The sequence below is a fragment of the Aotus nancymaae genome, unplaced genomic scaffold, assembly GCF_030222135.1.
Source record: "Aotus nancymaae isolate 86718 unplaced genomic scaffold, 86718_ANA_hifiasm-v0.15.2.pri h1tg000028l, whole genome shotgun sequence".
NCBI classification, from domain to species: Eukaryota; Metazoa; Chordata; class Mammalia; order Primates; family Aotidae; genus Aotus; species Aotus nancymaae.
In genome coordinates this window covers 12,894,768-12,920,477 of record NW_026988441.1, presented here as the reverse complement: position 1 = coordinate 12,920,477, position 25,710 = coordinate 12,894,768, and the positions used below count along the sequence as shown (strand labels likewise).

The window sequence follows — 25,710 nt, the reverse complement described above, 5'->3', positions numbered from 1 at the left end:
TCTGAACACCCGGCCCCTAAATCCCTGGGGCCTTGGTCAGGTTGCCCTTTTCTTTGCCTGTTACAGGGGCAACTACAGTGAGGCAATTGGAGAAAACTTTGGACCGATAGATTTTCGTTTCCAAATCTCTGTGCATTCTGTCTACCACAGGACGGGAAAAAGGTGGTTTCCGTGTCAGATGGTCCTGGAGTTTGCGTCAGGCATATAAAGGGGGAGCCCCGAGTCTAGCCTACAAGAGGGCCGGACCGCCCAGTGGTTGTTAGCCAAGATGGCGGTAGCAATAGGTGCGGTGAGGGTTTGGAGGCAGAGCCGAATCCTGGGCCAGGCTGCCCTCCTGCTGCTGCGACGGCCTGGGGCGCAGGGACTGACTATATCAGTGAGTATCTGGTCTCCAGGAGGTTTTCCCAAAGGGGAATAGGGATGTAAAGGCTATCTTCAGAGTGTGGGGTCCCTGAAGGATATGAAGGAAGGGCTGTCCCAGAAGGGAAAAAGTGGGAGACCTCTTGGAGAAGACACTGAAGGAAAGCTCTTCCACTTCCTTAGGAGAGGAAAAGAACCTGATTGCAACTTCTTTGTGGGCCCTGAGGGAGAAAGACGACTTGAAGAGAGTGATGGGAGTTCCTTATCAGCTGTCTCCCCTATTCAGGGCTCCTTGGAGGGACAGGGGAAGACCGCGAGACCTTTTCTCTCACGGTTTGGAGAATGCAACTGACTTTGTAAGGGAGAGACTTTCTTCTGGGCAAAGATTCCTCTTCAAAAAGGAGAAAGAAGAGAGCAGGTCCCTGTCACAGGCTGCATAGGGCCCTGTAGTCCTTTGCTCCTTTGCCACAATTCTGATTTTAAAATGAAATGTGTAAAGAACTTGTTTGATTTCTGTGTCTTCTGATCGAACATCAAGACAGGGAATTCGTGTGTTCTGGACACCGTACAGAGGAGATGATTAGTATTTGTTGAATTAATGAGGGGGGAAAAAGAAGGGAGAGAGGTATGGACAGGACACTTTGCCCACATTTCTTAGAAACGCTTGAGAAGGCTTTGTTTCTTGCCCAAAGAGTCACAGTCCCTTCAGGTGGATGCTGCTAAGGGCAAGATTAGCCTGCAAAAAACGTAGTTAGAAGCCCCTCTTTGGGGTGGGGGAGGCAGTAGGTTGCAGAAGAGCTTTGAACTACAGTTGACAGATAGGAGAGTAGTGGTTAAGTGGGTGAGTTCATGTCCTTGCTCTGCCACTTTCCACTTGAGTAGCCTTGGGCAACAGACTGCACCTCTCTGGGTCTATGGACCTAATTTTCCTCCCTGTAAAATATTAACAGTGGCCACCTCATAGGACTATGAAAAATTAATGTGTAAAATGCTAAGGACTGGACCTGGCACATCATAGGGGCAATAGGAATGTTGGTCATTGTTGATAGTGAAGGTGGAGGGAAGGGGCAGAAACTGACCTTGGAGATGGGGATAAGAAAGGGGGTGACCTTGGTAGGGCCAGGATGGGTGAGGTCCTGGGGAAAAAAAATCTCAAAAGATCTTGTGAAGTTGAGTCTGATCCTCGGATCCTCAGTCCATAAGGAGGGGAAGATGGAATCTGTAGGAAGAAGCTCTGGGTAGGGGGACAAATGGGAGAAGGGTGAAGAGGATGGGCCAGGAGTAGGGCGTAGTAGGTACCTAGGAAGGGAGTCACTTAAAATAGGTAAATGCAGAAGGGCTGCAGGAGCAGGTGTGGGCAGGGCAGTCTCCTGCCTTTGGGCTATTCTCCTTTGAGAACAATCATATCCTCCACAGCTGATCTCAGTCCCAGGAGCCCATTGGCCCGACAAGTGGGGCGGGAGGTGGGCAGGCTAGGGAAAGGTCATTTATGGTTGATTACATCTTTCTCTCCTGGCTCAATCTCCTGATTACCTTTCCTCTTGCTTTCCCTCCTTCATTTTTGGTGGAGAGTGGGGAGGGAAGAAGTCCCTACTTTTTAATTATTCATGTATCTTTAAATTTATATTATCTTAGAGTTATTGTTTTTTTCCCCTTTATTTTGCCCACCTGTTCTTTCTCTCACCTGTCTTCCCTCCCCTTCCCTCTCTTCCCTTTTCTCTTTTCTCTTCTCTTTTCTCTATCTCTTTCTGTACCTCTCTTTTTTCTTTTTTGAGACAGAGTTTTGTTCTCTCGTCCAGGCTGGAGTGCAGTGGCGCAGTCTTGGCTTACTGCAACCTCTGCCCCCCAGGTTCAAGCAGTTATCCTGCCTCAGCCTCCCTAGTAGCTGGGATTCCAGGCGTGTACTATCACGCTTGGCTAATTTTTGTATTTTTGGTAGACAGGGTTTTGCCATGTTGTCCAGGCTGGTCTTGAACTGCTGGCCTTAAGTGATCCACCTGCCTTGGCCTCCACAGGCGTGAGCCACTATGTCCAGCCTTTTCTTTCTTTCTCTCTCTTTTTTTTTTTTTTTGAGACAGAGTCTCGCTCTGTTGCCCAGGCTGGAGTGCAGTGGTGTGATCTCGGCTCACTGCAACCTCCACCTCCTGGGTTCAAGCGATTCTTCTGCCTCAGCCTCCTGAGTAGCTGGGACTACAGGCATGTGCCACCATGCCCAGCTAATTTTTGCATTTTTAGGAGAGGTGGGGTTTCACCATATCTGCCAGGCTGATCTTGAACTCCCGACCTTGTGATCCACCCGCCTCGGCCTCCCAAAGTGCTAGGATTACAGGCCTGAGCCACTGTGCCCAGCCTGCCTTTTCTTTCTTTGAGACAAGGTTTCACTCTGTCACCCAGACTGGAGTGAGTGTAGTGGTGTGATAATGGCTCACTGCAGCCTCAACCTCCTGGGCTCAAGCAGTCCTCCCACCTCAGCCTCCTGGGTAGCTGGGACCATAGGTGTGTGCTACCACACCTGGCTAATTTTTAATTTTTTTATTTTATTTTATTTTTTTTGAGATGGAGTCTCGCTTTGTTGCCCAGGCTGGAGTACAGTGGCACAATCTTGGCTCACTGCAGCCTCCACCTCCGAGGTTCAAGTGATTCTCTTGCCTCGGCCTCCCAAGTAGCTGGGACTACAGGCATGTGCCACTACGCCCAGCTAATTTTTGTGTTTTTAGTAGAAATGGGGTTTTACCATGTTGACTCAGGCTGATCTTGAGCTCCTGACCTCAGATGATCCGCCTGCCTCACCCTCCCAAAGTGTTGGGATTACAGGCGTGAGACACTGTGCCCGGCTGCACCTGGCTAATTTTTAAATCTTTGTAGAGATGGGGTTTTGCCATGTTGTCCAGGCTGGTCTCGAACTCCTGGGCTCAAGTGATCTTCCTGTCTCAGCCTTTCAAAGTGCTGGGATGATAAGCGTGAGCCACCTTGCTTGGCCGTATTATTCAGTTTTCATGAGTTTAAGTTTAAATAGCCACAGGTGTGCTGGACGGGGTGGCTTATGACCGTAATCCCAGCTACTCGGGAGGCCAAAGCAGAAGAATCGCTTGAACCTGGGAGGCGGAGATTGCAGTGAACCGAGATCGCGCCACTATACTCCAGCCTGGGCGACAGAGCGAGACTCTCTAAAAATAAATAGCCACAAGTGGTTGGTGGCTGCCATATTAGATGGTGCAGTTTTATCCAGATGGAGATGAAGATATATAGTCAGGGAATGGTTGAGAGGCTGTATAGTTGTGGACAGATAGGATTGTGGAGAGATTACTGGGTTTACTGGGGAAGATCAGGTTAGCAAGAGGGGTGGGCTGCTTCACTTGTTCCTGACTTCTTGCCCTTCCTCTACTCACTCCCTTCATTGAATACCCTGCTGCCCTGCAGATGCATTTGCCTGATTTTCACCTCCCTTCCTGTCTCTGCTACCATAGCAGATGTTTTAGTGCTCAGGGAAAGGAGGAGGAAGGAAACTCAGATTGTCAAGGAATCGTGAGTCAGTTTCTCACCACCACCCCAGGTCTGGGCTTGGCTAAGTCATTTCACCTCTCTGACCCTAGTTAGTGGAGTGAGTAGAGTCCCTAACCTGTTGGAAGTCAGGAAGCACCTGGAGCTTGGTCTGTGCTAATTATCAGTGACTTTATTTTTGTGACCCAGCTCTTCAGGGGCAGCCTATCTGGGGGTTCCAATACCCTGTGCAGTATCTCCAAGTGGTAGGTACTCAGAGTGTGTATATTTGTCTGTTCTCAGGCTGCTAATAAAAACACACCTGAGACTGGGTAATTTATAAAGAAAAAGAGGTTTAATGGACTCAACAGTTCCACATCCTGGGGAGGCCTCACAATCGTGGTGGAAGGTGAGTGAGAAGCAAAGTCACATCTCACATGGCAGCAGGCAGGCAGAGTGCTTGCAGGGGAACTCCCCTTTATAAAACCATCAGATCTCGTGAGACTGATTCACCATCATGAGAACAGCACGTGAAAGACCGTCTCTCCCTGCCATGATTCAGTTACCTCTCATTGGGTCCCTCCCATGATACATGGGAATTATGGGAGCTATAATTCAAGATGAGATTTGAGTTGGGGACACAGACACACTGTATCAGTGTGTATTGTGGGATGAATGGAGATGATCATTATGGTCTTCTAAGTGCCCAGGCTGGAGTGCAGTGGCGCCATCTAGGCTCACCGCAGCCTTGGTCCCCCAGTTTCAAGTGATTCACCTGCCTCAGCTTGCTGAGTAGCTGGGATTATAGGCTGCCACACACGGCTTATTTTGGTAGTTTTAGTAGAGATGGGTTTTCACCATGTTGGTCAGCCTGGTCCCAAACTCCTGACCTCATGATCTGCCTGCCTTGGTGTCCCAAAGTGCTTGGATTATAGGCATGAACCACTATGCCCGGCCCGGAGTTTTTATTTTATTTTTTATTTTTATTTTATTTTTTGAGATGGAGTCTCCCTCTGTCGGCCAGGCTGGAACACAGTGGCACAATCTCGTGTCACTGCAACCTCCACCTCCAGGGTTGAAGCAATTCTCCTGCCTCAGCCTCCCGAGTAGCTGGGACTACAGGCGTGCACCCCACGCCCAGCTAATTTTTTTGTATTTTTAATAGAGATGGGGTTTCACCATGTCAGCCAGGCTGGTCTTGAACTTCTGACCTCAGGCAATTTACTGGCCTCGGCCTCCCAAAGGGCTGGGGTTTCAGGCGTGAGCCACTGCGCCTGGCCGGGAGTTTTTATTTTTAAAAATTTTTCTTTTTATTCCTTGAGATAGGTCTCACTTTGTCAGCCAGGCTGGAGTGCAGTGGCATCATCTTGGCTCGCTGCAGCCTTGACCTCTTAGGCTCCAGTGATCCTCCCACCTCAGTCCCTTGAGTAGTTGGGACTACAGGTGTGCACCACCATGCCCAGCTAATTTTTTGTAGAGATAAGGATCTTGCCATGTTACCCAAGCTCATCTTGAACTCCTGGGCTCAAGCTATCTACCCTCGTTGGCCTCCCAAAATGCTGGTATTATAAGCATGAACCACCGTACCTAGCCTTAAATTATATTTGTTTATTTATTTAAATTTTTTGTAGAGACAAGGTCTCACTATGTTTCCCAGGCTGGCCTCAAACTCCTGGATTCAAGTGATCCTCTCTCCTCAGCCTCCAGAGTAGTTAGAATTACAGGCGTCTGCCACTGTACTTGGCTCAGGGAGTTTCAGTCACACAATCAGGAGGCAGCGGTCTGCTCAGTCAGCGTCCATGCCCTTAGCCATGGTGACTCTGACTTCAGATGACTCCACCAGGGCCACCCCAGTACTTCCGGGGCAGAGCAGACCATCCAGAGCGGGCAGGTGGTGCTTTCCTGTGTGGTTGGAGAGGACATGGCGTGAAGCTTTGTGTAAATCTGTGTAGCCTCTGCCACTGTAAATCACTGGCCACTGGGACAGACTCTCCAACGCCCGACCAAAAGCTAGAACAGATGGGTGGAGTCGCATCCTTCTTTTGCAGGAGTTTGACCACCTACTCCCGTTATGGAGCATTTCCTCAGGACCAGGCGCCGTATAGAGCCCTTTGCGTAGCTCACTGAATTGGCGCAGCAACCCTGGGGCTGGGGACCACCATCATCTCCACCAGCGCAGAAAAGAAGGGAGGAGGGTACAGCTGAGGCCCAGCTCCAATATATGGAGCACACCGGGGTGCCCTGAAGGTAGCTTTGCAGCCTCCAGAGGCTGACAGTCTTGCCCCGACACCCTGGTTTGTTGTCAGACTCTGGCCTCCCTTCTTAGTGCCCATCTGAAGACCAGCCTTTGGTCCTCTTCCATCAGCATGCCATCTTCCCTGTGCCTCAGTCTCCCTCCCTGGAGTATCTGCTGAGGCCACAGTTTGGTTTTATTGTTCTTTGAGACAGGGTATCACTTTGTTGCCCAGGCTGGAGTCCAGTGGTACAGTCATGGCTCACTGCAGCCTTGGCCTCTTGGGCTCAAGCCATCCTCTCACCTTCAGCTCCCCCAGCTCCAGTATCTGGGACTACAAATACATGCCACCATTCCCAGCTAATTTTTTTTTTTTGAGATGGAGTCTCCCTCCTGTCACCAGGCTGGAGTGCAGTGGCACAATCTCAGCTCACTGCAACCTCTGCCTCTTGGGTTCAAGCAATTCCCTGTCTCAGCCTCCCAAGTAGCTGGGATTATAGGCGCACACCACCACGCCTGGCTATTTTTTGTATTTTTAGTAGAGATGGGGTTTCATCATGTTGACCAGGCTGTTGTATTTTTAGTAGAGATGAGGTTTCATCATGTTGATCACCATGTTGATCACCTGACCTCAGGTGATCTGCCCGCCTTGTTTTTGTGTGTGTGTGTGTGGAGATGGAGTTTCATACCGTTGCTCAGGGATTACAGGCATGAGCTACCACGCCCATCCTTCCTGGCTAAGTTTTAAAATTTTCAGAGACGGGGTTTTCACCATGTTGCCTAGGCTGGTCTTGAACTCCCGGTCTCAAATGATTCTCCTGCCTTAGCCTCCCAAAGTACTGGGATTATAGGCATGAACCACTGCACGTTGCCACAGTTTGGTTTTAGAATCCACTTTAACATGCAGTTAGTCCTTCCCCGCTCTTTTCCCCATCCTTATAAGGTGTAGACACTTCCCTTTCTCCCACGTCTCACCTTCCTAGGTTTTGTTTTTCTGTCTCTTACCAAGTTTTGAGTACATAATATATCCCAAGTCGGTGCTGAACCCCTTGTGTGAGTGAACTTAGCAACTTTTCACATGGCATTCTGCAGCCTTCTTACAGATAAACTCAGAGAGATGAAGCATTCATTTTTTTGTTTTGAGACAGAGTCTCACTCTATTGCTGAGGCTGCAGTGTAGTGGCATGATCTCGGCTCACTGCGACTTCCACCTCCTGGGTTCAAGCGATTCACCTGCCTCAGCCTCTCAAGTAGCTGAGATTACAGGCACATGCCACCACGACTGGCTAATTTTTGTATTTTAGTGGAGACAGGGTTTCACCATGTTGGTCAGGCTGGTCTCAAACTCCTGACCTCAGGTGATCTGCCCGCCTCAGCCTCCCAGAGTGCTGGGATTACAGGCATTAGCCACTGTGGCCGGCCGAGATGAAGTGTTTTTGCAGAGAGCCACACAAGCTGAGAAATTGGAACCCAGGGAAGTTGAACTCCAGAGCCAGGGAACTTAACTGCCCATTCATGTGTTAGCTCATTTGAGTGCCTGCTGTGAAGGCAACCTGGATGCTGGCTCTGCCTTCCTGGCTGGATTGTGGTGTGTGTGGGAGGTAGACAATGAAACAGAGGAAGTTTCTTGGTCGATGTCTGGCTGTGCTGGCCGCTCAGAGCGGGAAGAGCTGTGCTGCAAGAGGCCGGCTGCTTCCTCCTCACGAGGGAAGGGGAAGCCTACCGAGCATTGTCAGGCCTGAATCTGCCCTGCCGTTGGGAATGTAATTTCCTCACCACCACAAATGCAAATAAACACACACAACTTAACATGTTACCCTGCTGGAACTGTGGGTGGCTTATTCACTGCAGTTAAATGAAGATGGACGCATTTGAGCACCCATGTGTGAGCTCCAGCTTGTGGCAAACCCTGCCCTTTAACTCCTGTGGGAAGTGAAGCCACAGTTACTGACCGCGGAAGAATTCGCGGAGTAGTGGGAAGAAAAGCTGCATATGGTTGAAAATTAGGCTGCAGGGGCAGTGGAGTGAGGAGCATGGAAGTCTAGGAGCCTGAGTCTCAGCCCTGCCCAGTTTGGAAGCCCAGTCCTGATGTAATTTTTTTTTTTTTTTTTTTGAGACAGGGTCTCACTTTGTCCCCCAGGCTGGAGTACAGTGGCATGATCTCAGCTCCCGATAGCTTCATCCTTCCAGGTTCAAGCAGTCCTCCTGCCCCAGCCTCCCAAGTAGCTGGGACCACAGGTGTGCATCACCACACCCAGCTAATGTTTGTAATTTTTTGTGGAGACAGGGTTTCGCACTGTTGCCCAGGCTGGTCTCCAACCCCTGAGCTCATGCAGTCCTCCTGCCTTGACCTTCCAAAGTTCAAGGATTACAGGCATAAGCCACTGCGCCTGACCCAACTTTTTTTTTTAATTTGTGGTCTGGTGCAGGTTATTTTACCTCCCCGAGCCTCGGTTTCCTCATCTACTCAAGGGCAATGGCAGAGAATACCCATCATCAATTCCCCGAGTCAGTAGGCTTGTGCATGCCAGACTCAACTGGCTTACAGCACATGCTTCATAAAGGGGAGCTGTTGCAACAACTTGGCCGGTTCTGGGCTGCCTAGTTCCAGAGCTCAGAGTTCCAGTGGGCTCACACCTTTTCAGCTTTAGGCTTCTCACAGGTCTCCTGGGCTTTTCTCAGTCATTCCTCTTCTAATCTGAGGAGGTGTGACGTCCTTGCAGGACTCCTCCAGCCCCTCTGAGCTTCCTTTATTTTATTTTATTTTATTTATTTATTTATTTATTTTGAGACACCGTCTTGCTCTGTTGCCCAGGCTGGAGTGCTGGAGTGCAGTGATGTGATCATGGCTCACGGAAGCCTTTACCTCCTGGGCTCAAGCAATCCTCCCACTTCAGCCTCCCAAGTAGCTGGGACTACAGGTATATGCCACCATGCCTGGCTAATTTTTAAAATTTTTTATGGAGATAATGGTCTAAGGCTGGTCTTGAACTCCTGGGCTTAAGTAATCCTTGAGGCCAAAGTGTTGGGATTATAGATGCGAGCCACCTTGCCTGGCCCTGAGCTCCTTCTGTCTTCTTTGAAGGATCCGCTATTCCTCTCCTTTTGTCTTTGTGTGGTGTGTGTGGCAGGGTCTCAATCTTTTGCCCAGGGTGGAGTGTGGTGGCATGATCTGGGCTTACTGCAACCCCTGCCTCCTGAGGTCAAGTGATTCTCCTGCCTCAGCTTCTTTAGTGGCTGGGTTTACAGGTATGCACAACCACACCCAGCTAATTTTTGTATTTTTGGTAGACATGGCGTTTCACCATGTTGGCCAGGCTGCTTTTGGCCTCAAGTGATCCGCCTACCTTGGCCTCTTGAAGTGTTGGGGTTACAGGTGTGAGCCACCGCACCTGGCTATATTTTGTCTTTCGCATGTTCCATTTCCCTTGCCTGGAATGTGCTTTCCCTGCCTCCTGGTTATCCCTCAGATCTCAGCTGTAACAACACTTCCGCAGGGAATTCTTACCCTCCTTTCCTTCTGCGATAGGATGATATGAACCACCGTCATCGTTACGTGTTCAGCATCCGCTCTCCCTGCTAGGCAGCAGAGGGCAGATGTCTTGCCTGTCTTAGGTCCCCAGAGCCCAGCACTGGGCTGGGAACATGGCAGGTGCTGAAATATTTGTTGAATGAGTCAGTCTCAGCCCGCAGAGGGAGCTGGGACTGGAGTAGAGTGGACAGTGAAGCGTGCAGCAGTTTGCCAAGCGACAGGGAAAGAGACTGTCTAGTAAAGCAGGCAGAGATGAGAGAGGGGAAATGGTGATAGCTACGATTGTTTTGAGCATTTGTCATACGGCTTACAGATGCTCTGCTGAATATTTTATCCGCATGATCTTGTTTAGGCCTCACATTTCCATGAGGGGTTCTCCATTTTTATAAACAAGGAAGAGGGCACATGGAGAGGGGAAGTTACTTTGCCATATCATCCAGTAAGGGATTTTTTTTTTTTTTTGAGATGGAGTCTCACTCTGTCGCCCAGGCTGGAGTACTGTGGTGCAATCTTGGCTCACTGCAACCTCCGCTTCCCATCTCCTGCCTCAGCCTCCTGAGTAGCTGGGACTACAGGCATGTGCCACCACACCCAGCTAATTGTATTTTTAGTGGGTACAGGGTTTTGTCACGTTGGTCTTGAACTCTTGACCTCAAGTGATTCACCTGCCTTGGCCTACCAAAGCCAGTAAGGGATTTGAACTGAGGCAGTCTGACTCTTAAGAGCTCAAAGACTTAAGCTCTGTTCTGAGTGGCTTCACTGGTGCATGGTAGAGGGATCAGAAGATAGCCTGTCTGGATGCCTAGAGGCCATCCTGCAGTGGGCATATGTGTCTGTGGTCACAGAGGGAGAGAGAGGAGGGGGCATCTGTGGCCAGACTGGGGAGGCCTTGAGTGCCAGGATGAAGCGTTCGGGCCTACGAGAATGAGATAGTAATAGCTACCAGTTTTTGACTTGCCAGCCACTTTACTGAGTCATTTCATGTTACAGCAGTCCTATGGGATAGCTGTTGCTGTTTTCATCCCAGTTTTTCAGATGGGGAAACTGAGACACAGATGTTGTAGTCAGTTGCCCAAGGCGTTGCTGTGGGAGAGTGGTGGAGTTGGGGCTCAGAACCTGCGAGTCAGGCCCTCGAGTTCACAGGGGTCATGTACTCAACCACCACACCGCCTGCCTGCTGCTGTGGTCAAGCCAGCAGAAACCTGGGTGCTGCTCCTGATGCAGGTGTCTCCTCTGCTCTCTCCCCCAGCACCCCCACAGGCAACAGGAGCAGCAGTTCTCATCTCTGGATGACAAGCCCCAGTTCCCAGGGGCCTCGGCAGAGTTTATAGACAAGCTCGAATTCATCCAGCCCAATGTCATCTCTGGAATCCCCATCTACCGCGTCATGGACCGGCAAGGCCAGATCATCAACCCCAGCGAGGACCCCCACGTGAGAGGCGGCCTCCCTCCCTTCCCGTGCCCCCTATGCCCAGGCCCCTTGCCTGTCTCCTCTCTGGTCCCAACTACCCCACGTCTGTCTGTGCCTCCACCCGCAGCTGCCGAAGGAGAAGGTGCTGAAGTTCTATAAGAGCATGACACTGCTTAACACCATGGACCGCATCCTCTATGAGTCTCAGCGGCAGGTGCGTGGAGACAGGCTCAGGGGCAGGGGGCTGGAATTACCTGAGGTCCTCTACCTCTGTGTGGGCCAAAGGATGGCTCCCAAGAAGGAGAGAGTTTTTTTTTTGTGGGGGTCCATGGAGTTCTGAGGGTTTTCTTGGGGCTCTGGGGGAAAAGTGTGAGAGGCAGTGCTGCCCTAGGGCAGAGGATGGACCCGATCACTAAAAAACCTACTGTGTGCCTTGCTTGGGGCTTGCCTGTGTTGGGAGAGGGCATGGCCAAGGCCTGACAGCCCTTCCTCTTGGAAACGCACAGTCCTGAGAAACAGGGTGGGTCGCCAGTGCTTCCTAGAGTGCTCCAGGGACCACCCTAGGCCCATGTGAAATGTGCTGTGATCCCCTGATACATCCTAGTGTCAGGGGACAAAGACCCAGTCAAGCCAGGGTCAACAAACGGAAGTTACCGACTCAAATGACCACATACCCAGAGGGTCCTGTTTTTGGGCACAGCTGGATCCAGGGGGCTCAAAAGATGTCATTATACCTTCTCTCCCTCTGTCTTTTCTATTCTCTTTTGCCTTGGCTTTTTTCCTCTGCAAGCAGTGGTGGGCTCTGGCAGCTCCTGGCTCATGGAGAGGAGGCAGAGAGAAAGGACGCAGGTAAAGGCTCTGAAGCAAGTCTGTAAGACAAGTCCTAGTCCTGCCCCTTTCTAGCTCTGTGGTCCTGGGAAAGTTGTTTAAAATCTCAGTGCTTCCGTTTTCTATTTTACTTTATTTCATTTAAAAAATTTTATTTATTTTATATTTTATTTTATTTATTTATTTGAGACAGAGTCTAGCTGTGTCACCGAGGCTGGAGTGCAGTGGCGTGATCTTGGCTCACTGCAACCTCCGCCTCCTGGGTTGAGGCAATTCTCCTGCCTCAGCCTCTTGAGTAGCTGGGACTACAGGCACCTGCCACCATGCCTGGGTAATTTTTGTATTTTTAGTAGAGATGGGGTTTCACCATGGTGGCCAGGCTGGTCTCAAACTCCTGACCTGAGGTGATCTGCCTGCCTCAGCCTTCCAAAGTACTGGGATTACAGGCATAAGCCACCATGCCTGGCCTCTTTTTTCTTTTCTCTTCTTAATTATTTTATTTTTTTATACAGGGTCTCACTGTGTCACCCAGGCTGTTGTATAGTGGCACAACTGTAGCTCACTGTAGCGTTGACCTCTTGGGCTCAAGCCATCCTCATGCTTTCGCCTCCGTAACAGCTGAAACTATAGGCATGGGCCACCATCCCTGGCTAATGTTTTTACTTTTTGTAGAGATGGGGTCTTGCCTTGTTGCCAGGCTGATTTTGAACTCGGGCTCAAGCGATCCTCCCACCTTGGCCTCCCAAAGTGCCACTGCACCCAGCCAGAGCTTCATTTTTCTTATCTGCACCTACCCCATGAGGTTGTCGTGAGGGTTGATGGTGGCGTATGTAATGGCCTTAGGGGCAGCCAAACCGGCATTTAGCTACCACTTAATATTAGCATCTTATTATTTGTGATGACCCTATCCATCTTGCAGTTATTGCCCTTTCCACTTAGTAGTGGAAAGAGAATCGTCCTTGACAGTTTAGCATGAGGCCCACAGCTGGCACTCATTGACCAAGCTTTGCTCATAGACCCTGTCATGAACCAATGACTGTGACTGACTGGCCAAGCCCAGGCTATGTGCCCGCCCCCAGGAACTGAGGAAGTGAGTAGAAACTATCTCTTTCAGGCCACAGAGATGTAGGGCGGGGCTGGGAGGTTCCTCTGAGAAGAGTAGGAAGCGTGTTTGGCAAGGCAGGCCCTTGGATGTCCACCATTCTTGCAGGATCAGGACCTCTCCCGGGCTTGGGAATTTGCATTTGTGTCAAGCACCCAGGTGACCCTGCTGGGACACTGCATAGATTCAGGCAGGCAGCTCACTCCTAGACGTTCTCACTCACAGGAACCCTATACATGGGTTTGCTGAGTTAAGGTAGTATCTTCACCCTGCCCAGAAAATTCCCTGGGTATCCAGCACCCATAGGAGCAAGTCCAGCCCTTCCTGGCCACCCTGCCCGCCTGTTCTCCCATGGTGCTCTTTGTTCCTTTCTCCACAGCCTCAGTGCCAGGCCACACCACCCCTGCGCACGGAGGCTCCCTCCTGCCCCTCCATGGGCTGCACACGCAGGGGCTTTGGAGTCCGGTGGACTTGGGTCCAGTCACAGCTGTGACTTTGGACAGGTGATTTTTCTTGTCTTTCCCTCACATTCTCCATTGTTTTAAAGAATGAGGCTAATGATAGAACCACCCTGGTAGGTAGAGGTAGGAATTCTCTGAGACCAAGCAAGTAGGGTTTGTGCCCATTGGCTGGCACAGAGGAAGCCCTCAGTAAGGGCACCTCACTCGCCACTGTGCAGTCTGCTTCTATCTGGCCTGTGTTTAGCTGTGAGTTGCAGACCTCCTGCCCACTCCAAAAAAAAAAAAAAAAACACACACCAAAACCTTAACAAATAAAAACAAAAGCAGTAGCCTATACCTGTGAGCAGTTTCTTCCTTTGAATAAAAGAAATCTGGGCCTGGCCTGGTGGCTCATAGTAACCCCAGCACTCTGGGAGGCTGAGGTAGGTGGATCACCTGAGGTCAGGAGTTCGAGATCAGCCTGGCCAACATGGCAAAACCCCATCTCTGTTAAAAATACATAAATTAGCTGGGTGTGGTGGCGCACACCTGTAGTTCCAGCTCCTCAGGAGGCTGAGGTGGGAAAATCACTTAAGCATGAGAGGCAGAGGTTGCAGTGAACCAAGATCATGCCACTGCATTCCAGCCTGGGTGACAGTTAGAGACTTTGCCTCAAAAAAACAAACAAAAAAAAGAATCAAAGAATCTGGAAACAGGTGGCCTGGGGCAGGTCTGGTGGCACCATGATGTCATTGGACACCCAGTTTTCTTTCATTGTTTAGATCCACCGCTCATAGCATTGGCTTCTACCTTCTCTGAGGTCTCCTCATGAGTCAAAATGGTTGCTGAAGCTCCCTCCATTACATCTCATTCCAGGCAGGAAGTAGAGGGAAGGTAGAAGTCCAGACATGGCACATCCCAGCTATCCCACACCGCCACCTTTAAGGAGCTTTCTGGGTAGTCCTACCTAGTAACATCTGCATACATTTCATGGGCCACTCCTAGCTTTTGGGGAGACTGAGAAATGTATTAATAATCTTTTAGTCCAGGCAGTTGCTGCCTGTGGGAGAATGAGACCTCTGTTAACAGAGGAGAGGAACAGGATACTGGGAAGGCAACCCAGGAGCCTCTGCCAGTAGGCCCGAGTCCTGATCTTCAGGGGGCTGGTCGCAGGCTCCTTCCCACGCTAACCTGGACAGCCCCGCCAAGCCCTCAGCACTCAGCGCTGCCTACTCACTTGGCACCAGATCTTGCATTAACTTTTAATTGGCTCCCCACTTAGAAGAAAGCACATATTCATCAGTTTCCCCCACAGCAATGGGAAAGCCAGGCCTGGGAACACATGGAGGAGGGCACTGCGGAGCCACGAGGAGCACTGGCCCCGGGGTGTCCCTCAGGGTGCTGTCCAGGCTGCCTTTGTTCCACTTCACACATGGCCCTGGGTGATCTCACATCCATCTGTACGCCAGGGCTGCCCAGAGCTCCAGCCACACTGCTTGTCAGAGCCCTGCTTGGCTTCTCGCCCTGGATCCCCCACAGCAAACTCAGCCTGTCTGAACTTGACCTCGACATCTTGCTCCCAGGCCTGCTCCTTTGCCTTACTTAGTCCATTTCTCAGTGACGGGCACCACCATCCATCCGCTCGCCCACACGGGAAACCTCATCTCATCCCTGTCTCTTCCCTCCCCTTGCTATCCCTTTCTCCTCTCTCATTCCCTCTGTCTGTAGATATTTCTTTTGTTTTCTGTTATTTTTATTTATTTATTTGGAGATGGAGTCTTGCTCTGTTGTCCAGGCTGGAGTGCAGTGGCACGATCTCGGCTCACTGCAACCTCTACCTCCCAGGTTCAAGCAATTCTCCTGCCTTAACCTCCAGAGTAGCTGGGATTACAGATGTGCACCATCACACGTGGCTAATTTTTGCATTTTTAGTAGAGATGGGGTTTTACCATGTTGGCCAGACTAGTCTCAAACTCCTGACCTCAAGAGATCTGTCTGCCTTGGCCTCCCAAAGTACTGGGATTACAGGCATGAGCCACCACGCCCAGCCTGTCTGTAAATACTTCCTTAGGAGCTGCTCAGCTGCTCAGCAGCACACTCTGGGACCCAGCCACGTCCTCTCTCTGCTTCGATGTTGTTGGCGAGTTGACCTTCGTGCTCTGCTTGTGGCCTCGTGTTCACAGCATGGCTGCTGCAGGTCCAGGCTTCATGGCTGTCTGCAAGGCAGGAAGGAGGGCGGGGGTGGGTAGGGCTGGCACCAGCAGCAGTGGTCTCTTCTGTTCAGAAAGCAAAAGCAGACTTCTGCTGAGATCTCTGGCTGAAACTGTGTCCCACGGCCACCTCTGGCTGCAAAGGAGTCCGGGAACCTGAGTGTGTGTCTTCTAGGCTCAGGTCTGGGGATTTGGGAGAAGGGAGATGGCCTGGGCACCCATGTGGCCAGCTGACAGGATCTGCTGCTCCCTAACACAGCCGACTCAACTTCCTCAGACACATCCACCTGCTCCTCTCCCTTCTTACCTCTGCTCCCAAGCTGGGCCTCCGCCCTCTCTCTCCTGGCCCGCTGCCATCAGCCCTGATGGTTCCATCCATTTCCCTCACTGTGGCCTGAGAGTGAGTCTAAAACACAGGTCTGACCACATCGCTCCCTTGAGAAAACCTGTCGGCGGGTTACCACTGTTCTCAGTAAAATCAATGTATTGTTCCTTTGTTATCAGGGTGCCACCGTCCTCTCCCTCCTCATCTTTCCCACCCCTCCCAGCCCTTCTGGCCTCACGGTCTATCATTCCCTCTGCCTGGAACCCTCCACCCCGCCACCTTTGCTCATTGATCCTTGCCCTTCCGTGGTGGAACAGGTGCTTCCTTTGGGCTCCTATCACAGGGACTTGATCCCTTTCGCAGTTCTAAGCAGTCTGGCAGCGTCTCCATAAAGGCAGGAACCCCAGCATGGCCTGGCCCAGGACTGGCCTTCAAGAAGACTATGGATTCATGGAGGCGTCAGAAGCTGGGCAGGGTTTGGATGGCTCTCTGTCATTGCACAGCATAACCAAGCTTGGGTCCCCGGTCCCCCCTCCACCCCCAGGGCCGGATCTCCTTCTACATGACCAACTATGGCGAGGAGGGCACACACGTGGGGAGTGCCGCCGCCCTGGACAACACGGACCTGGTGTTTGGCCAGTACCGGGAGGCAGGTATGTCTGTCTGTGGTTTGGCCTCATGGTCCCCATCGAGGTGTACAATTTAGTTTTTCTGAGTGTGCTCTTACGGGAGCAGCACAGTGTCAGGAAGGTTTAAGGCACTGGAGGAAGAGCTTTCCAAGACAAACCAGGGGTCAGGACTCTGGAGGGGGCGGTCTTCCCACTCTGAAGGCTGGGAAGTGCAGGGGCTCAGGGTCTGTGCTCTTAACCCTTTGTTACCAGTTGTCAGGTTTTAGGCAAGTCACTTCCTTTCTCAGCCTCAGTTTTCTTATCTCCAGAAGAGGGATCATGACGGTACCTGCATCCAAGGGTCGCTGGGAGGACACAGTGAGGTCAAGGCCGGCTGTGGGTGTGGCCGTGCTGGAGACCCTGTCTGCCCAGTGCAGGGATCCCCTGGCCCCTCCTCAAGCACTGTATCCTTCAGGGAGCAGGAGCAGGTGGAAGAACCTTGACAGCCCCGAGAGTGCGTGTGAGATCAGAGGGCCCCGTTGGCCTGGACGAGTGAAAGGAAGGAAAGGTCAAAGACCAGGAATGAGGAAAATCATTGAGCATGAGTGAGTGCCTGGTAGTGAATGCATGAGCCCAGGGAGCAGCGAGTAGGGTGTTCTGGGGACGCTTGTTGGTGCAAACCCTGCAAGGGGACTGCCCTCTGCATGTCAGCCAGCACAGATTGGGCCGGGAAGGCAGATCTTAACCCTTTGTCTTAGAGGCTGCACAGCCTGGGGCCTTTTGTTTCCTTGTTGGTAAGGGGGATGAGCCCTTCTGAAGACAGCTGTTGAAAGGAGTCTTGGCAATGCCCTCAGCACAGAGTGAGCGCTCGGGGCAGAGGTTGATTCGTGATCGGGGCCTCACCTTGGGACAGCTCTTCAGCTGGGCCAGACCACGTGACTGTCCAGAGCCCCTGTGGACCAGCATGGCTTGCAGTCTGCTCAGGACTGTCTATTCCTTGAAGCTGGATCAGGCCCCCGGCCCTACATGCTCTGGGAGGGCAAATACCCTATAATATTTGTCTGAGGTTCAGCGTCATCTGTACGGAAAATGAGATTTCCAGGCACCAGGCAGCAAGCCGGGCCTGCACCAGCCGTGCTGAGCACTGCACCTGTTTTTGCTGAAGGGGTCTCTTTTGTGAGGGCTCTAGGCAGGACCGAGCAAGGCTCATGGGAATCACGGGAGCCACTGAGCTCTCCACACGGCTGTCTGGGCCCTGGCTGCCTCCGCAGGAGTGACTATCCAGCATGGAGGGTTGGGAGAAGTGTCTGGGTGCTACAGATGGGCCTTGTGTAGGGGGAGGCATTGAGTCAGACCCACTCTAGGCCTCACGTGGCAGGCCACTCTCCTCGGCAATGCTGTCTGTTGTCTGTGACGTGAGAAGAGTGGTCTTCATCATGATAGCTAGTGCTTCCCTGGGCTCTTGACACAAGTGCTGTTCTTTCTTTTTCCTTCTCTTTGGGTTTTTTTTTTTTTTTTTTTTTTTTTTGAGGTGGAGTCTCACTCTGTCGCCCAGGCTGGAGTGCAGTGGCGCAATCTTGGCTCACTGCAACCTCTGCCTCCCAGGTTCAGGTGATTCTCCTGCCTTAGCCTCTTGAGTAGCTGGAATTATAGGCACACGCCCCCACACCTGGCTGATTTTTGTATTTTTAGCAGAGATGGGAGTTCACCACATTGGCCAGGCTGGTCTTGGACTCCTGACCTCAAGTGATCCGTTTGCCTCGGCCTCCCAAAGTGCTGGGGATTACAGGCATGAGCCACCATGCCTGGCCAGCTGAGGTCCTCCTGTCAGTGCTCTTTAGCTTCGGAGCCGCTGTCATTTCCCCTCACTGCACTGCAGAGTGAGGGCGCGCTGGGTGAGGTTAGGGCAGGCTCCGATGCTGTTGCCTCATTGAGGCACCTCCCCCATCCATGTGGGACAGGAGAGGCAGGCATTACTGTTGACTTCAAAAGCCAGATGAGACCCTGAGTCAAGAAAGGTGAAGTGGAGCTGAGTCCTTTCAGTCCGAGTCTGACCCAGAGGCAGCTCTCACTGTTTGCCGCCCTTGGCTGTCTTCCCCGGGCTATATGTGGAGTATCAATGGTGGCACCAGCAGGGAGTGGTGCCCAGAGAAAAGGAGTGTTAAGAGGCAGGTGCCAGGTGTGGTGGCTCACGCCTGTAATATCAACACTTCAGAAGGCGGAGGCAGGAGGCTTACTTGAGCCCAGGAGTTCAATACCAGTGTGGGCAACATGGCGAGACCCCCCATCTCTAAAAGATGAAAAAATTAGCCAGGTGTGGTGGTATGCACCTGTAGTCTCAGCTACTCAGGAGGCTGAGTAGGAGGATTGCTTGAACCCGGGAGGTGGAGGTTGCAGTGAGCCAAAATTGCACCACTGCATTCCAGCCCGTGTGACAGAGCAAAACTCCATGTTTAAAATATTAATAATAAGATGTCAACAAGTGCATGATTTAGGCCCAGTGCATGGCTCACATCTGTAATTCCAGCACTTTGGGAGGCCCAGGTGAGGGAATTGCTTGAAGTCAGGAGTTTGAGACTAGCCAGGGCAACATAGCAAGATTCCCCATCTCTCAAAAACAAAAAAAAAAAGTGCATCATTTCAGGGCCTATTGTCCAAACAGTACCGAACTGTTTATGTTGGTGTTTCACGGTGCACCTCTTTAGCTGAGAAATAGCTAAAGCACTCCCCACTTTCCTTCTCAGGCTGCATCTTGAATTCTGTGTAAATTTTGCATCATTTCAACTCCCTGTTCTGCCACTTAATAGTTGTGTGGTGTGGAACCAGTTACGGGAGCACAAATGGGGAGGGTGAGTCCTCCTGCTTCATAGGGTTACTGTGGGGATTGAGTTACTCTCTGCAGAGTGCTCAGAATAGTGCTTTGCACACAGTGTTATCTTCATATTAGTGATTGTTCTTCAGGGAAGATGTACATCCCTTGCACAAAAGGTAACTGCTGGCCTGGCACGGTGGCTCACGCCTGTGATCCCAGCACTTTGGATGGCTGAGGTGTGTGGATCACTTGAGCCCAGGAGTTGAAAACCAGCCTGGCCAACGTGGTGAAACCCCACCTCTACTAAAAATACAAAAATTAGCTGGGTGTAGTGGTGCACACCTGTGGTCCCAGCCACTCGGGAGGCTGAGGCACGAGAATTGCTTGAACCTGGAAGGTGGAGGTTACAATGAGCTGAGATGGCGCCACTGCACTCCAGCCTGGGTGGCAGAGCCAGACTGTCTCAGGAAAAAAAAAAAGGTAACTGCTGTGTGTAATGTGATCCCCGAAACATTTGCGTCTAAAGACAGGGTTCTGCGGTAAAGAAAGGATTTGGAAAGCACTGTGCTAGAGACCTCCTCTGAATAACATTCCCTGAGTACTTGCAGCATTGATCCACAGCACTACCCCTAAGGTGTGAATGTGAGGATTGTCCTCCTACCCAGGCAGTCAAAGAGCTTGTCCCAGGGTAGTCACAAACCCCGTCCTGTCTAACTCAGGAGGCAGGGTCACCTTCACCTGGAGCAGATCCCTTTGATGGAGAGGTAGGTGTTCACCAGAGGTTTTGTTTGAAGAAAGAGTTTTTTGTTTTGTTTTGTTTTTTCGTTTTTTCCGGTAGAGATGAGGTTTCACCATCTTGGCCAGGCTGGTCTCAAACTCCTGACCTCAGGTGATCCACTCACCTCGGCCTCCCAAAGTGCTGGGATTACAGGTGTGAGCCACTGCGCCTGGCCTGAAGGAAAGGTTTTACTGCCATGCATGGGTTAGAGTACTTCTTCTCTGGTCCAGAAGTTGTAAATTAGTGGTCTGTGCTGTTATTTGGTTCATAATTATGATTTTTTTTTTTTGAGACAGGGTCTTGCTCTGTAACCCAGATTGGAGTGCAGTGGCATGTCTCAGCTCCCTACAGCCTTGAACTTTTGGGCTGAAGCAGTCCTCTGCCTCAGCCTCCCAAGTAGCTGGAACCACAGGCACACATCACCATGCCTGGCTAATGTTTTGTTGTTTTTTTTTTTTGTAGAGAAAAAGTCTCACTATGTTGCCCAGGCTGTTCTCCAACTCCTGGGCACAAGCGATCCTCCTCCATCGGCTTCCCAAAGTGCTAGGATTACAGGCATGAGTCATCACGTGCAGCCATAGTGATGATTTATGGTCAGAATATTTATTTTAGTTTATTTTTTGAGACAGAGTCTCACTCTGTCGCTCAGGCTGGAGTGCAGTGGCACAATCTCAGCTTACTGCAACCTCTGCCTCCCAGGTTCAAACAATTCTCCTGCTTCAGCCTCCCAAGTAGCTGAGACTACAGGCACATGCCACCACACCCAGCTAATTTTTTGTATTTTTAGTAGAGATGGGGTTTCACCATGTTAGCCAGGCTGGTCTCGATCTCCTGACCTCGTGATCTGCCTGCCTTGGCCTCCCAAAGTGCTGCGATTACTGGTGTGAGCCATCTCATCTGGCAGAATATTTATTTCCTAGTTGTGAATTAGTGGCCTGTACTTTTATTGGGTACATAATGATGATATTTAAAAGGTAATTGAATTAGCTGAAAACACTTAAAGACCAGACAGTGTCTCACTAAGAAAGAAAAAGGCTAGATTTCTGCTTTCTTTTGAAAAACCAGATTGTCTGGCCTTGCTGGGCAGAGTGAGTCAGTCTGAACATCAGTCTCCCTCTTAAGACAAGCCTGAGCTTTCCTGTCTGCCTACTGGCATGCCACGGGTCACCCACAGGGCTGGTCTGACCCCCCTGCACTGCCCACTTGGCTAACCATTGCCTCCTCCCCTCCTAGGTGTGCTGATGTATCGGGACTACCCCCTGGAACTATTCATGGCCCAGTGCTATGGCAACATCAGTGACTTGGGCAAGGGGCGCCAGATGCCCGTCCACTACGGCTGCAAGGAGCGTCACTTTGTCACTATCTCCTCTCCACTGGCCACGCAGATCCCTCAGGGTGAGGAAGCATGCCCTGGGCCTAGCACACATGCAGACCAGTGTCACACTGCTGTCCAGGCCTCAGCCCTTCTGCCTCCCTTCTGGGTTGGTACCACCACCAGAGCCCTGGTTTATGTTCCAGATTTTTTTTTGTTTTTTTTTTTGAGATGGAGTCTCGCTCTGATGCCCAGGCTAGAGTGCAGTGGCATAATCTTGCCTCACTGCAACCCTTCGCCTCCTGGGTTCAAGCGATTCTCCTACCTCAGCCTCCTGAGTAGCTGGGATTACAGGCACGTACTACCACCTCTGGCTAATTTTTAGTAGAGATGGGGTTTCACCATGTTGGCCAGGCTAGTCTTGAACTCACAACCTCAAATCATCCACCCGCCTCGGCCTCCCAAAGTGTTGGAATTACAGGCATGAGCCACCGCGCCCAGCCTTTTTTTTTTTTGTTTTGTTTTGTTTTGTTTGTTTTAATAAAGATGGGGTTTCACCATGATGGCCAGGCTGGTCTTGAACTCCTGACCTCAGGTGATCCACCCACCTCAGCCTCCCAAAGTGCTAGGATTACAGGCGTCAGCCACTGCGCCCAGCCTCTTTTCTTTTTTTTTTTAAAGACAGACTCTTGCTCCGTCGCTCAGGCTGGAGTGCAGTGGTGCGATCTTGGCTCACTGCAACCTCTGCCGCCCAGGTTCAAGCGATTCTCCTGATTAGCTGAGACTACAGGTATGCACCACCATGCCCAGCTAATTTTTGTATTTTTCGTTGAGACAGGGTTTCACTATGTTGGCCAGGCTGGTCTGAAACTCTCGACCTCAGGTGATCCACCTGCTTCAGCCTCCCAAAGTGCTGGGATTACAGGCGTGAGTCACCGCACCCAGCCCACTTTTTTTTTTTTTCTGTCTGAGACAGGGTTTGACTCTCTTCAGTCATGTTGGAGTACAATGGTGCAATCTCTGCTCACTGTAACCACCTCCTGGGCTTAAGTGATTCTCCTGCCTTAGCCACCTAAGTAGCTGGGATTATGGGCATATGCCACTGCTCCTGGCTAATTTTTTGTAGTTTTTGTAGAGACAAGCTTTTACAACATTGGCCAGGCTGGTCTTGAACTCCTGAGCTCAAGTGATCTGCCTGCCTTGGCCTCTCAAAGTGCTGGGATTACAGGAGTGAACCAGTGCACCAGCCTGTGCTCCAGACTTTGAATGCACCTCTTGTCTGGGACCCTTTAGATGAGGGCTCTAGTGCTATCCCCACCACATTCAGGGGCCTGTGTGACCACACTCTGGATTTCTCAAACACATGCCCACTGCGTTTATCTGCTGACAAACGTAGCCCACATGTTCCTGAGTGTTGCAAGGAGTGCCACTCCTTGCGCAGTGGCACCAAGTTCCACTGTGCCGATGCTTCACGTTCATTGTCTAATAGCACCCTCATTGTGGCCTTGGGAGCAGAGGTTATTATTTGCTCTTTTTTGTGTTTTAAAGAGCAGGAGGTCCATGTCCTGTGTGTGAGAGAGAGAGCAAGCGAGTGAGAAGAAAAAAGTGCAGGAAGCCTGGCCAACATTGCAAAGCCCTGTCCCTACTAAAAATACAAAAATTAGCTGGGCATGGTGGCGCACACCTGTAATCCTAGCTACTCGGGAGACTGAGGCAGGAGGATCACTTGAACTTGGGAGGCAGAGGCTGCAGTGAGCTGAGATCATGCTATTACACTCTAGCCAGAGTGAATCCCTGTCTCAAAAAAAAAAAAAAAGGGAAATTGAAGTGAAAGAGGGAAGTCACTTGCTAACGGTTACATGGCACAGAGGGAGAGGAGCAGGGACTCAAGTCATGGACTGTGTGCCTCCAGAGCCTGGGTTCTTGGCCCTGACATTTGTCTGCCTCAGTCCTCAGAGTAAAGCAAGCTTCCTGAAAGCTTACTGTAGGTGCTCTGAAGTCTCTCTTCTTATAAGGGGTTTGTTTGGAAAGCAAACCCACTGGGTACCAGGTCTGCACCCTCATAGTGTGGAGACTAAGGAATCAGAACCCCTTCTTGCCCTCCGGGGCCTGTAACCTGATGAAGGGTCAGTCTGGGCTCTGGCTTCTCTGCCCTAGGGCAGCCGAGATGCACGGATCTGTGTGTCCCCAGGCCTCAGCACTGTGCCTGGCACTGCAGAGGGTGCTGCACCCCTTAGCTTAATATTCTGTTGGGGAATAAGAAGCAGTTCGAGCCTCTTAGGTGGGAGGTGGGCAGGGAAGCTTTCTCAGAGGCGGGGGCATTTGAGCTAAAGGTAATAGGGTTTCCACAAGGCTGGGGCCTGGTCCTAACCTTCCCTCTGGGCCCCTGCTAAGTCCCTTCAAATGTACAAATTTCTTGCCCTGTGCTGATGCCACTCTTAAGTGCAGGGAACAGAAGCAACGCAAACCTCAGCCCTCCTGGTGCTGCCATTGCTGGCGGGGAGACGGACAGTAACAGAGATGGCAAGGGAGCGCCTGGAGCATGTGAGGGTGGGGGTCCTGCAGGGAGCAGCCAAGCCAGCAGGGTGTGGTGGACTGTGGGGGTGGCTGGGGGCCATCACTAGAGTGACACTGAAGTATGGACCAGAGGAGGTGAGGGAGGGAGCCATGTGGTGTCTTGAGGCAGGTGTGTGCCTGGTGTGTTTGAGGGGCAGGTGTGGAGCGAGCAGGTATGGGGTGGTTGGAGGTAAAGTCCAGGAGGTGTTGGGAGCGGTGCAGATTGTGCAGGTTGGGTGGGGCCTCAAGGCCTTTGCCTTTTGCAGGAATGTTGACTTTTACTCAGGGTGGGAAGGAGTCTGCTCCTCCTCGGCCTGGCTCACCTGTTCATGGAGTCAGAGGTCTGCCCCGTGGGTAACGGATTGGGCAGCGTGTGGAGGGCTAGTAAGGCGGCTGCTTGGTAACTTGGGCCTGAGCAGGGTGCTGCTGCAGAGGAGGTGAGGGGCGTCAGGTTCTGAAGGGGAATGGGGGGATGTTTGGCTTGGAGGTGATGCTGGAGTCTTCGGCCTGAGCGGTTGGAAGGGTGGAGCTGCTCTCAGCGAGTGGGAGGAGACCTGAGCAGATGCTGGGGGAGCATCAGGAGCTCAGGTGTTTTCTTTCCCCTTGAAGCCTAGTGCCTGCTGGCTGAGCCGCAGAGCCCTGGGTCATGTGAGTGTGAATGAGTGTGAGTCTCTGCCCCTGCTTACCACCCTCTCATCCTCTGCAGCGGTAGGGGCGGCCTATGCAGCCAAGCGGGCCAACGCCAACAGGGTCGTCATCTGTTACTTCGGCGAGGGGGCGGCCAGTGAGGGGGATGCCCACGCTGGCTTCAACTTTGCTGCCACACTTGAGTGTCCCATCATCTTCTTCTGCCGGAACAACGGCTACGCCATCTCCACACCCACCTCCGAGCAGTACCGTGGCGATGGCATTGGTATGGGCTCTGCTGGCCGATCCCCACCCGGCCGGGATCATCTCCTTCCCTCCCTTCATTTCCCCACCTTCCTGCTACCCCTGCCCTTCCTTCTGGTTCTGGTCCTGTGTCCTGTGGCGTCTGGCACTTGGTCGGCCACGGGAGTCGAGGTCCTGATCCCTCTGCCTTGCTCTTTTCTGCCCTCTCCCTGCTCGTCCCCTCGGCCCCATGCATGTTCCTCATCTGAACCCTGGTCTGACCTGCCTTCTCTGTGTCCCCACAGCGGCACGAGGCCCCGGGTATGGCATCCTGTCAATCCGCGTGGACGGCAATGATGTGTTTGCTGTGTACAATGCCACAAAGGAGGCCCGACGGCGGGCTGTGGCAGAGAACCAGCCCTTCCTCATCGAGGCCATGACCTACAGGTGCCCACCGCCCCCGCCGTCAGCACCCCCAAAGTGCTGGCAGCCACCATAGCATCTTCCTCATATCGATCACCATCCCCAAAACATGGCCTCATCACCTCGTGTGTTGCATCTTCTCCTTGCCTTTATTCTGTTTCCACTCCTCCTTCCCTAGTCCAGCCCCTATCCTCCCTCCTGACCCCGACTCCAGGGAGCCCCACACTGACCTGGGACCCCTTGCTCTTGTGCAGGATCGGGCACCACAGCACCAGTGACGACAGTTCGGCGTACCGCTCGGTGGACGAGGTCAATTACTGGGACAAGCAGGACCACCCCATCTCCCGGCTGCGGCACTACCTGCTGAGCCGAGGCTGGTGGGATGAGGAGCAGGAGAAGGCCTGGAGGAAGCAGTCCCGCAAGAAGGTGA

At 51.8% G+C, this 25,710-nt stretch overlaps 1 protein-coding gene across 3 annotated transcripts in view; it reads left to right on the top strand.

Annotated features, from left to right (window-relative positions):
• The first annotated feature begins 164 nt into the window (after positions 1-164).
• BCKDHA (branched chain keto acid dehydrogenase E1 subunit alpha) overlaps positions 165-25,710 on the top strand; it is a 27,189-nt gene continuing 1,643 nt past the window's right edge. Inside the window, exons 1-8 of one of the 3 annotated variants that reach the window (XM_012461469.2) lie at positions 166-376; positions 10,855-11,037; positions 11,144-11,230; positions 16,466-16,574; positions 21,353-21,514; positions 24,694-24,900; positions 25,163-25,304; positions 25,535-25,706. In XM_012461469.2, the coding sequence (XP_012316892.2) occupies positions 269-376; positions 10,855-11,037; positions 11,144-11,230; positions 16,466-16,574; positions 21,353-21,514; positions 24,694-24,900; positions 25,163-25,304; positions 25,535-25,706 (1,170 nt within the window). In that variant the 5' untranslated portion in view covers positions 166-268. Of the gene's footprint in view, positions 377-4,173; positions 4,250-10,854; positions 11,038-11,143; positions 11,231-16,465; positions 16,575-21,352; positions 21,515-24,693; positions 24,901-25,162; positions 25,305-25,534; positions 25,707-25,710 lie in introns of those variants that run through there. The other 2 variants (XM_064381277.1, XM_012461470.3) reach the window with 2 other exon arrangements.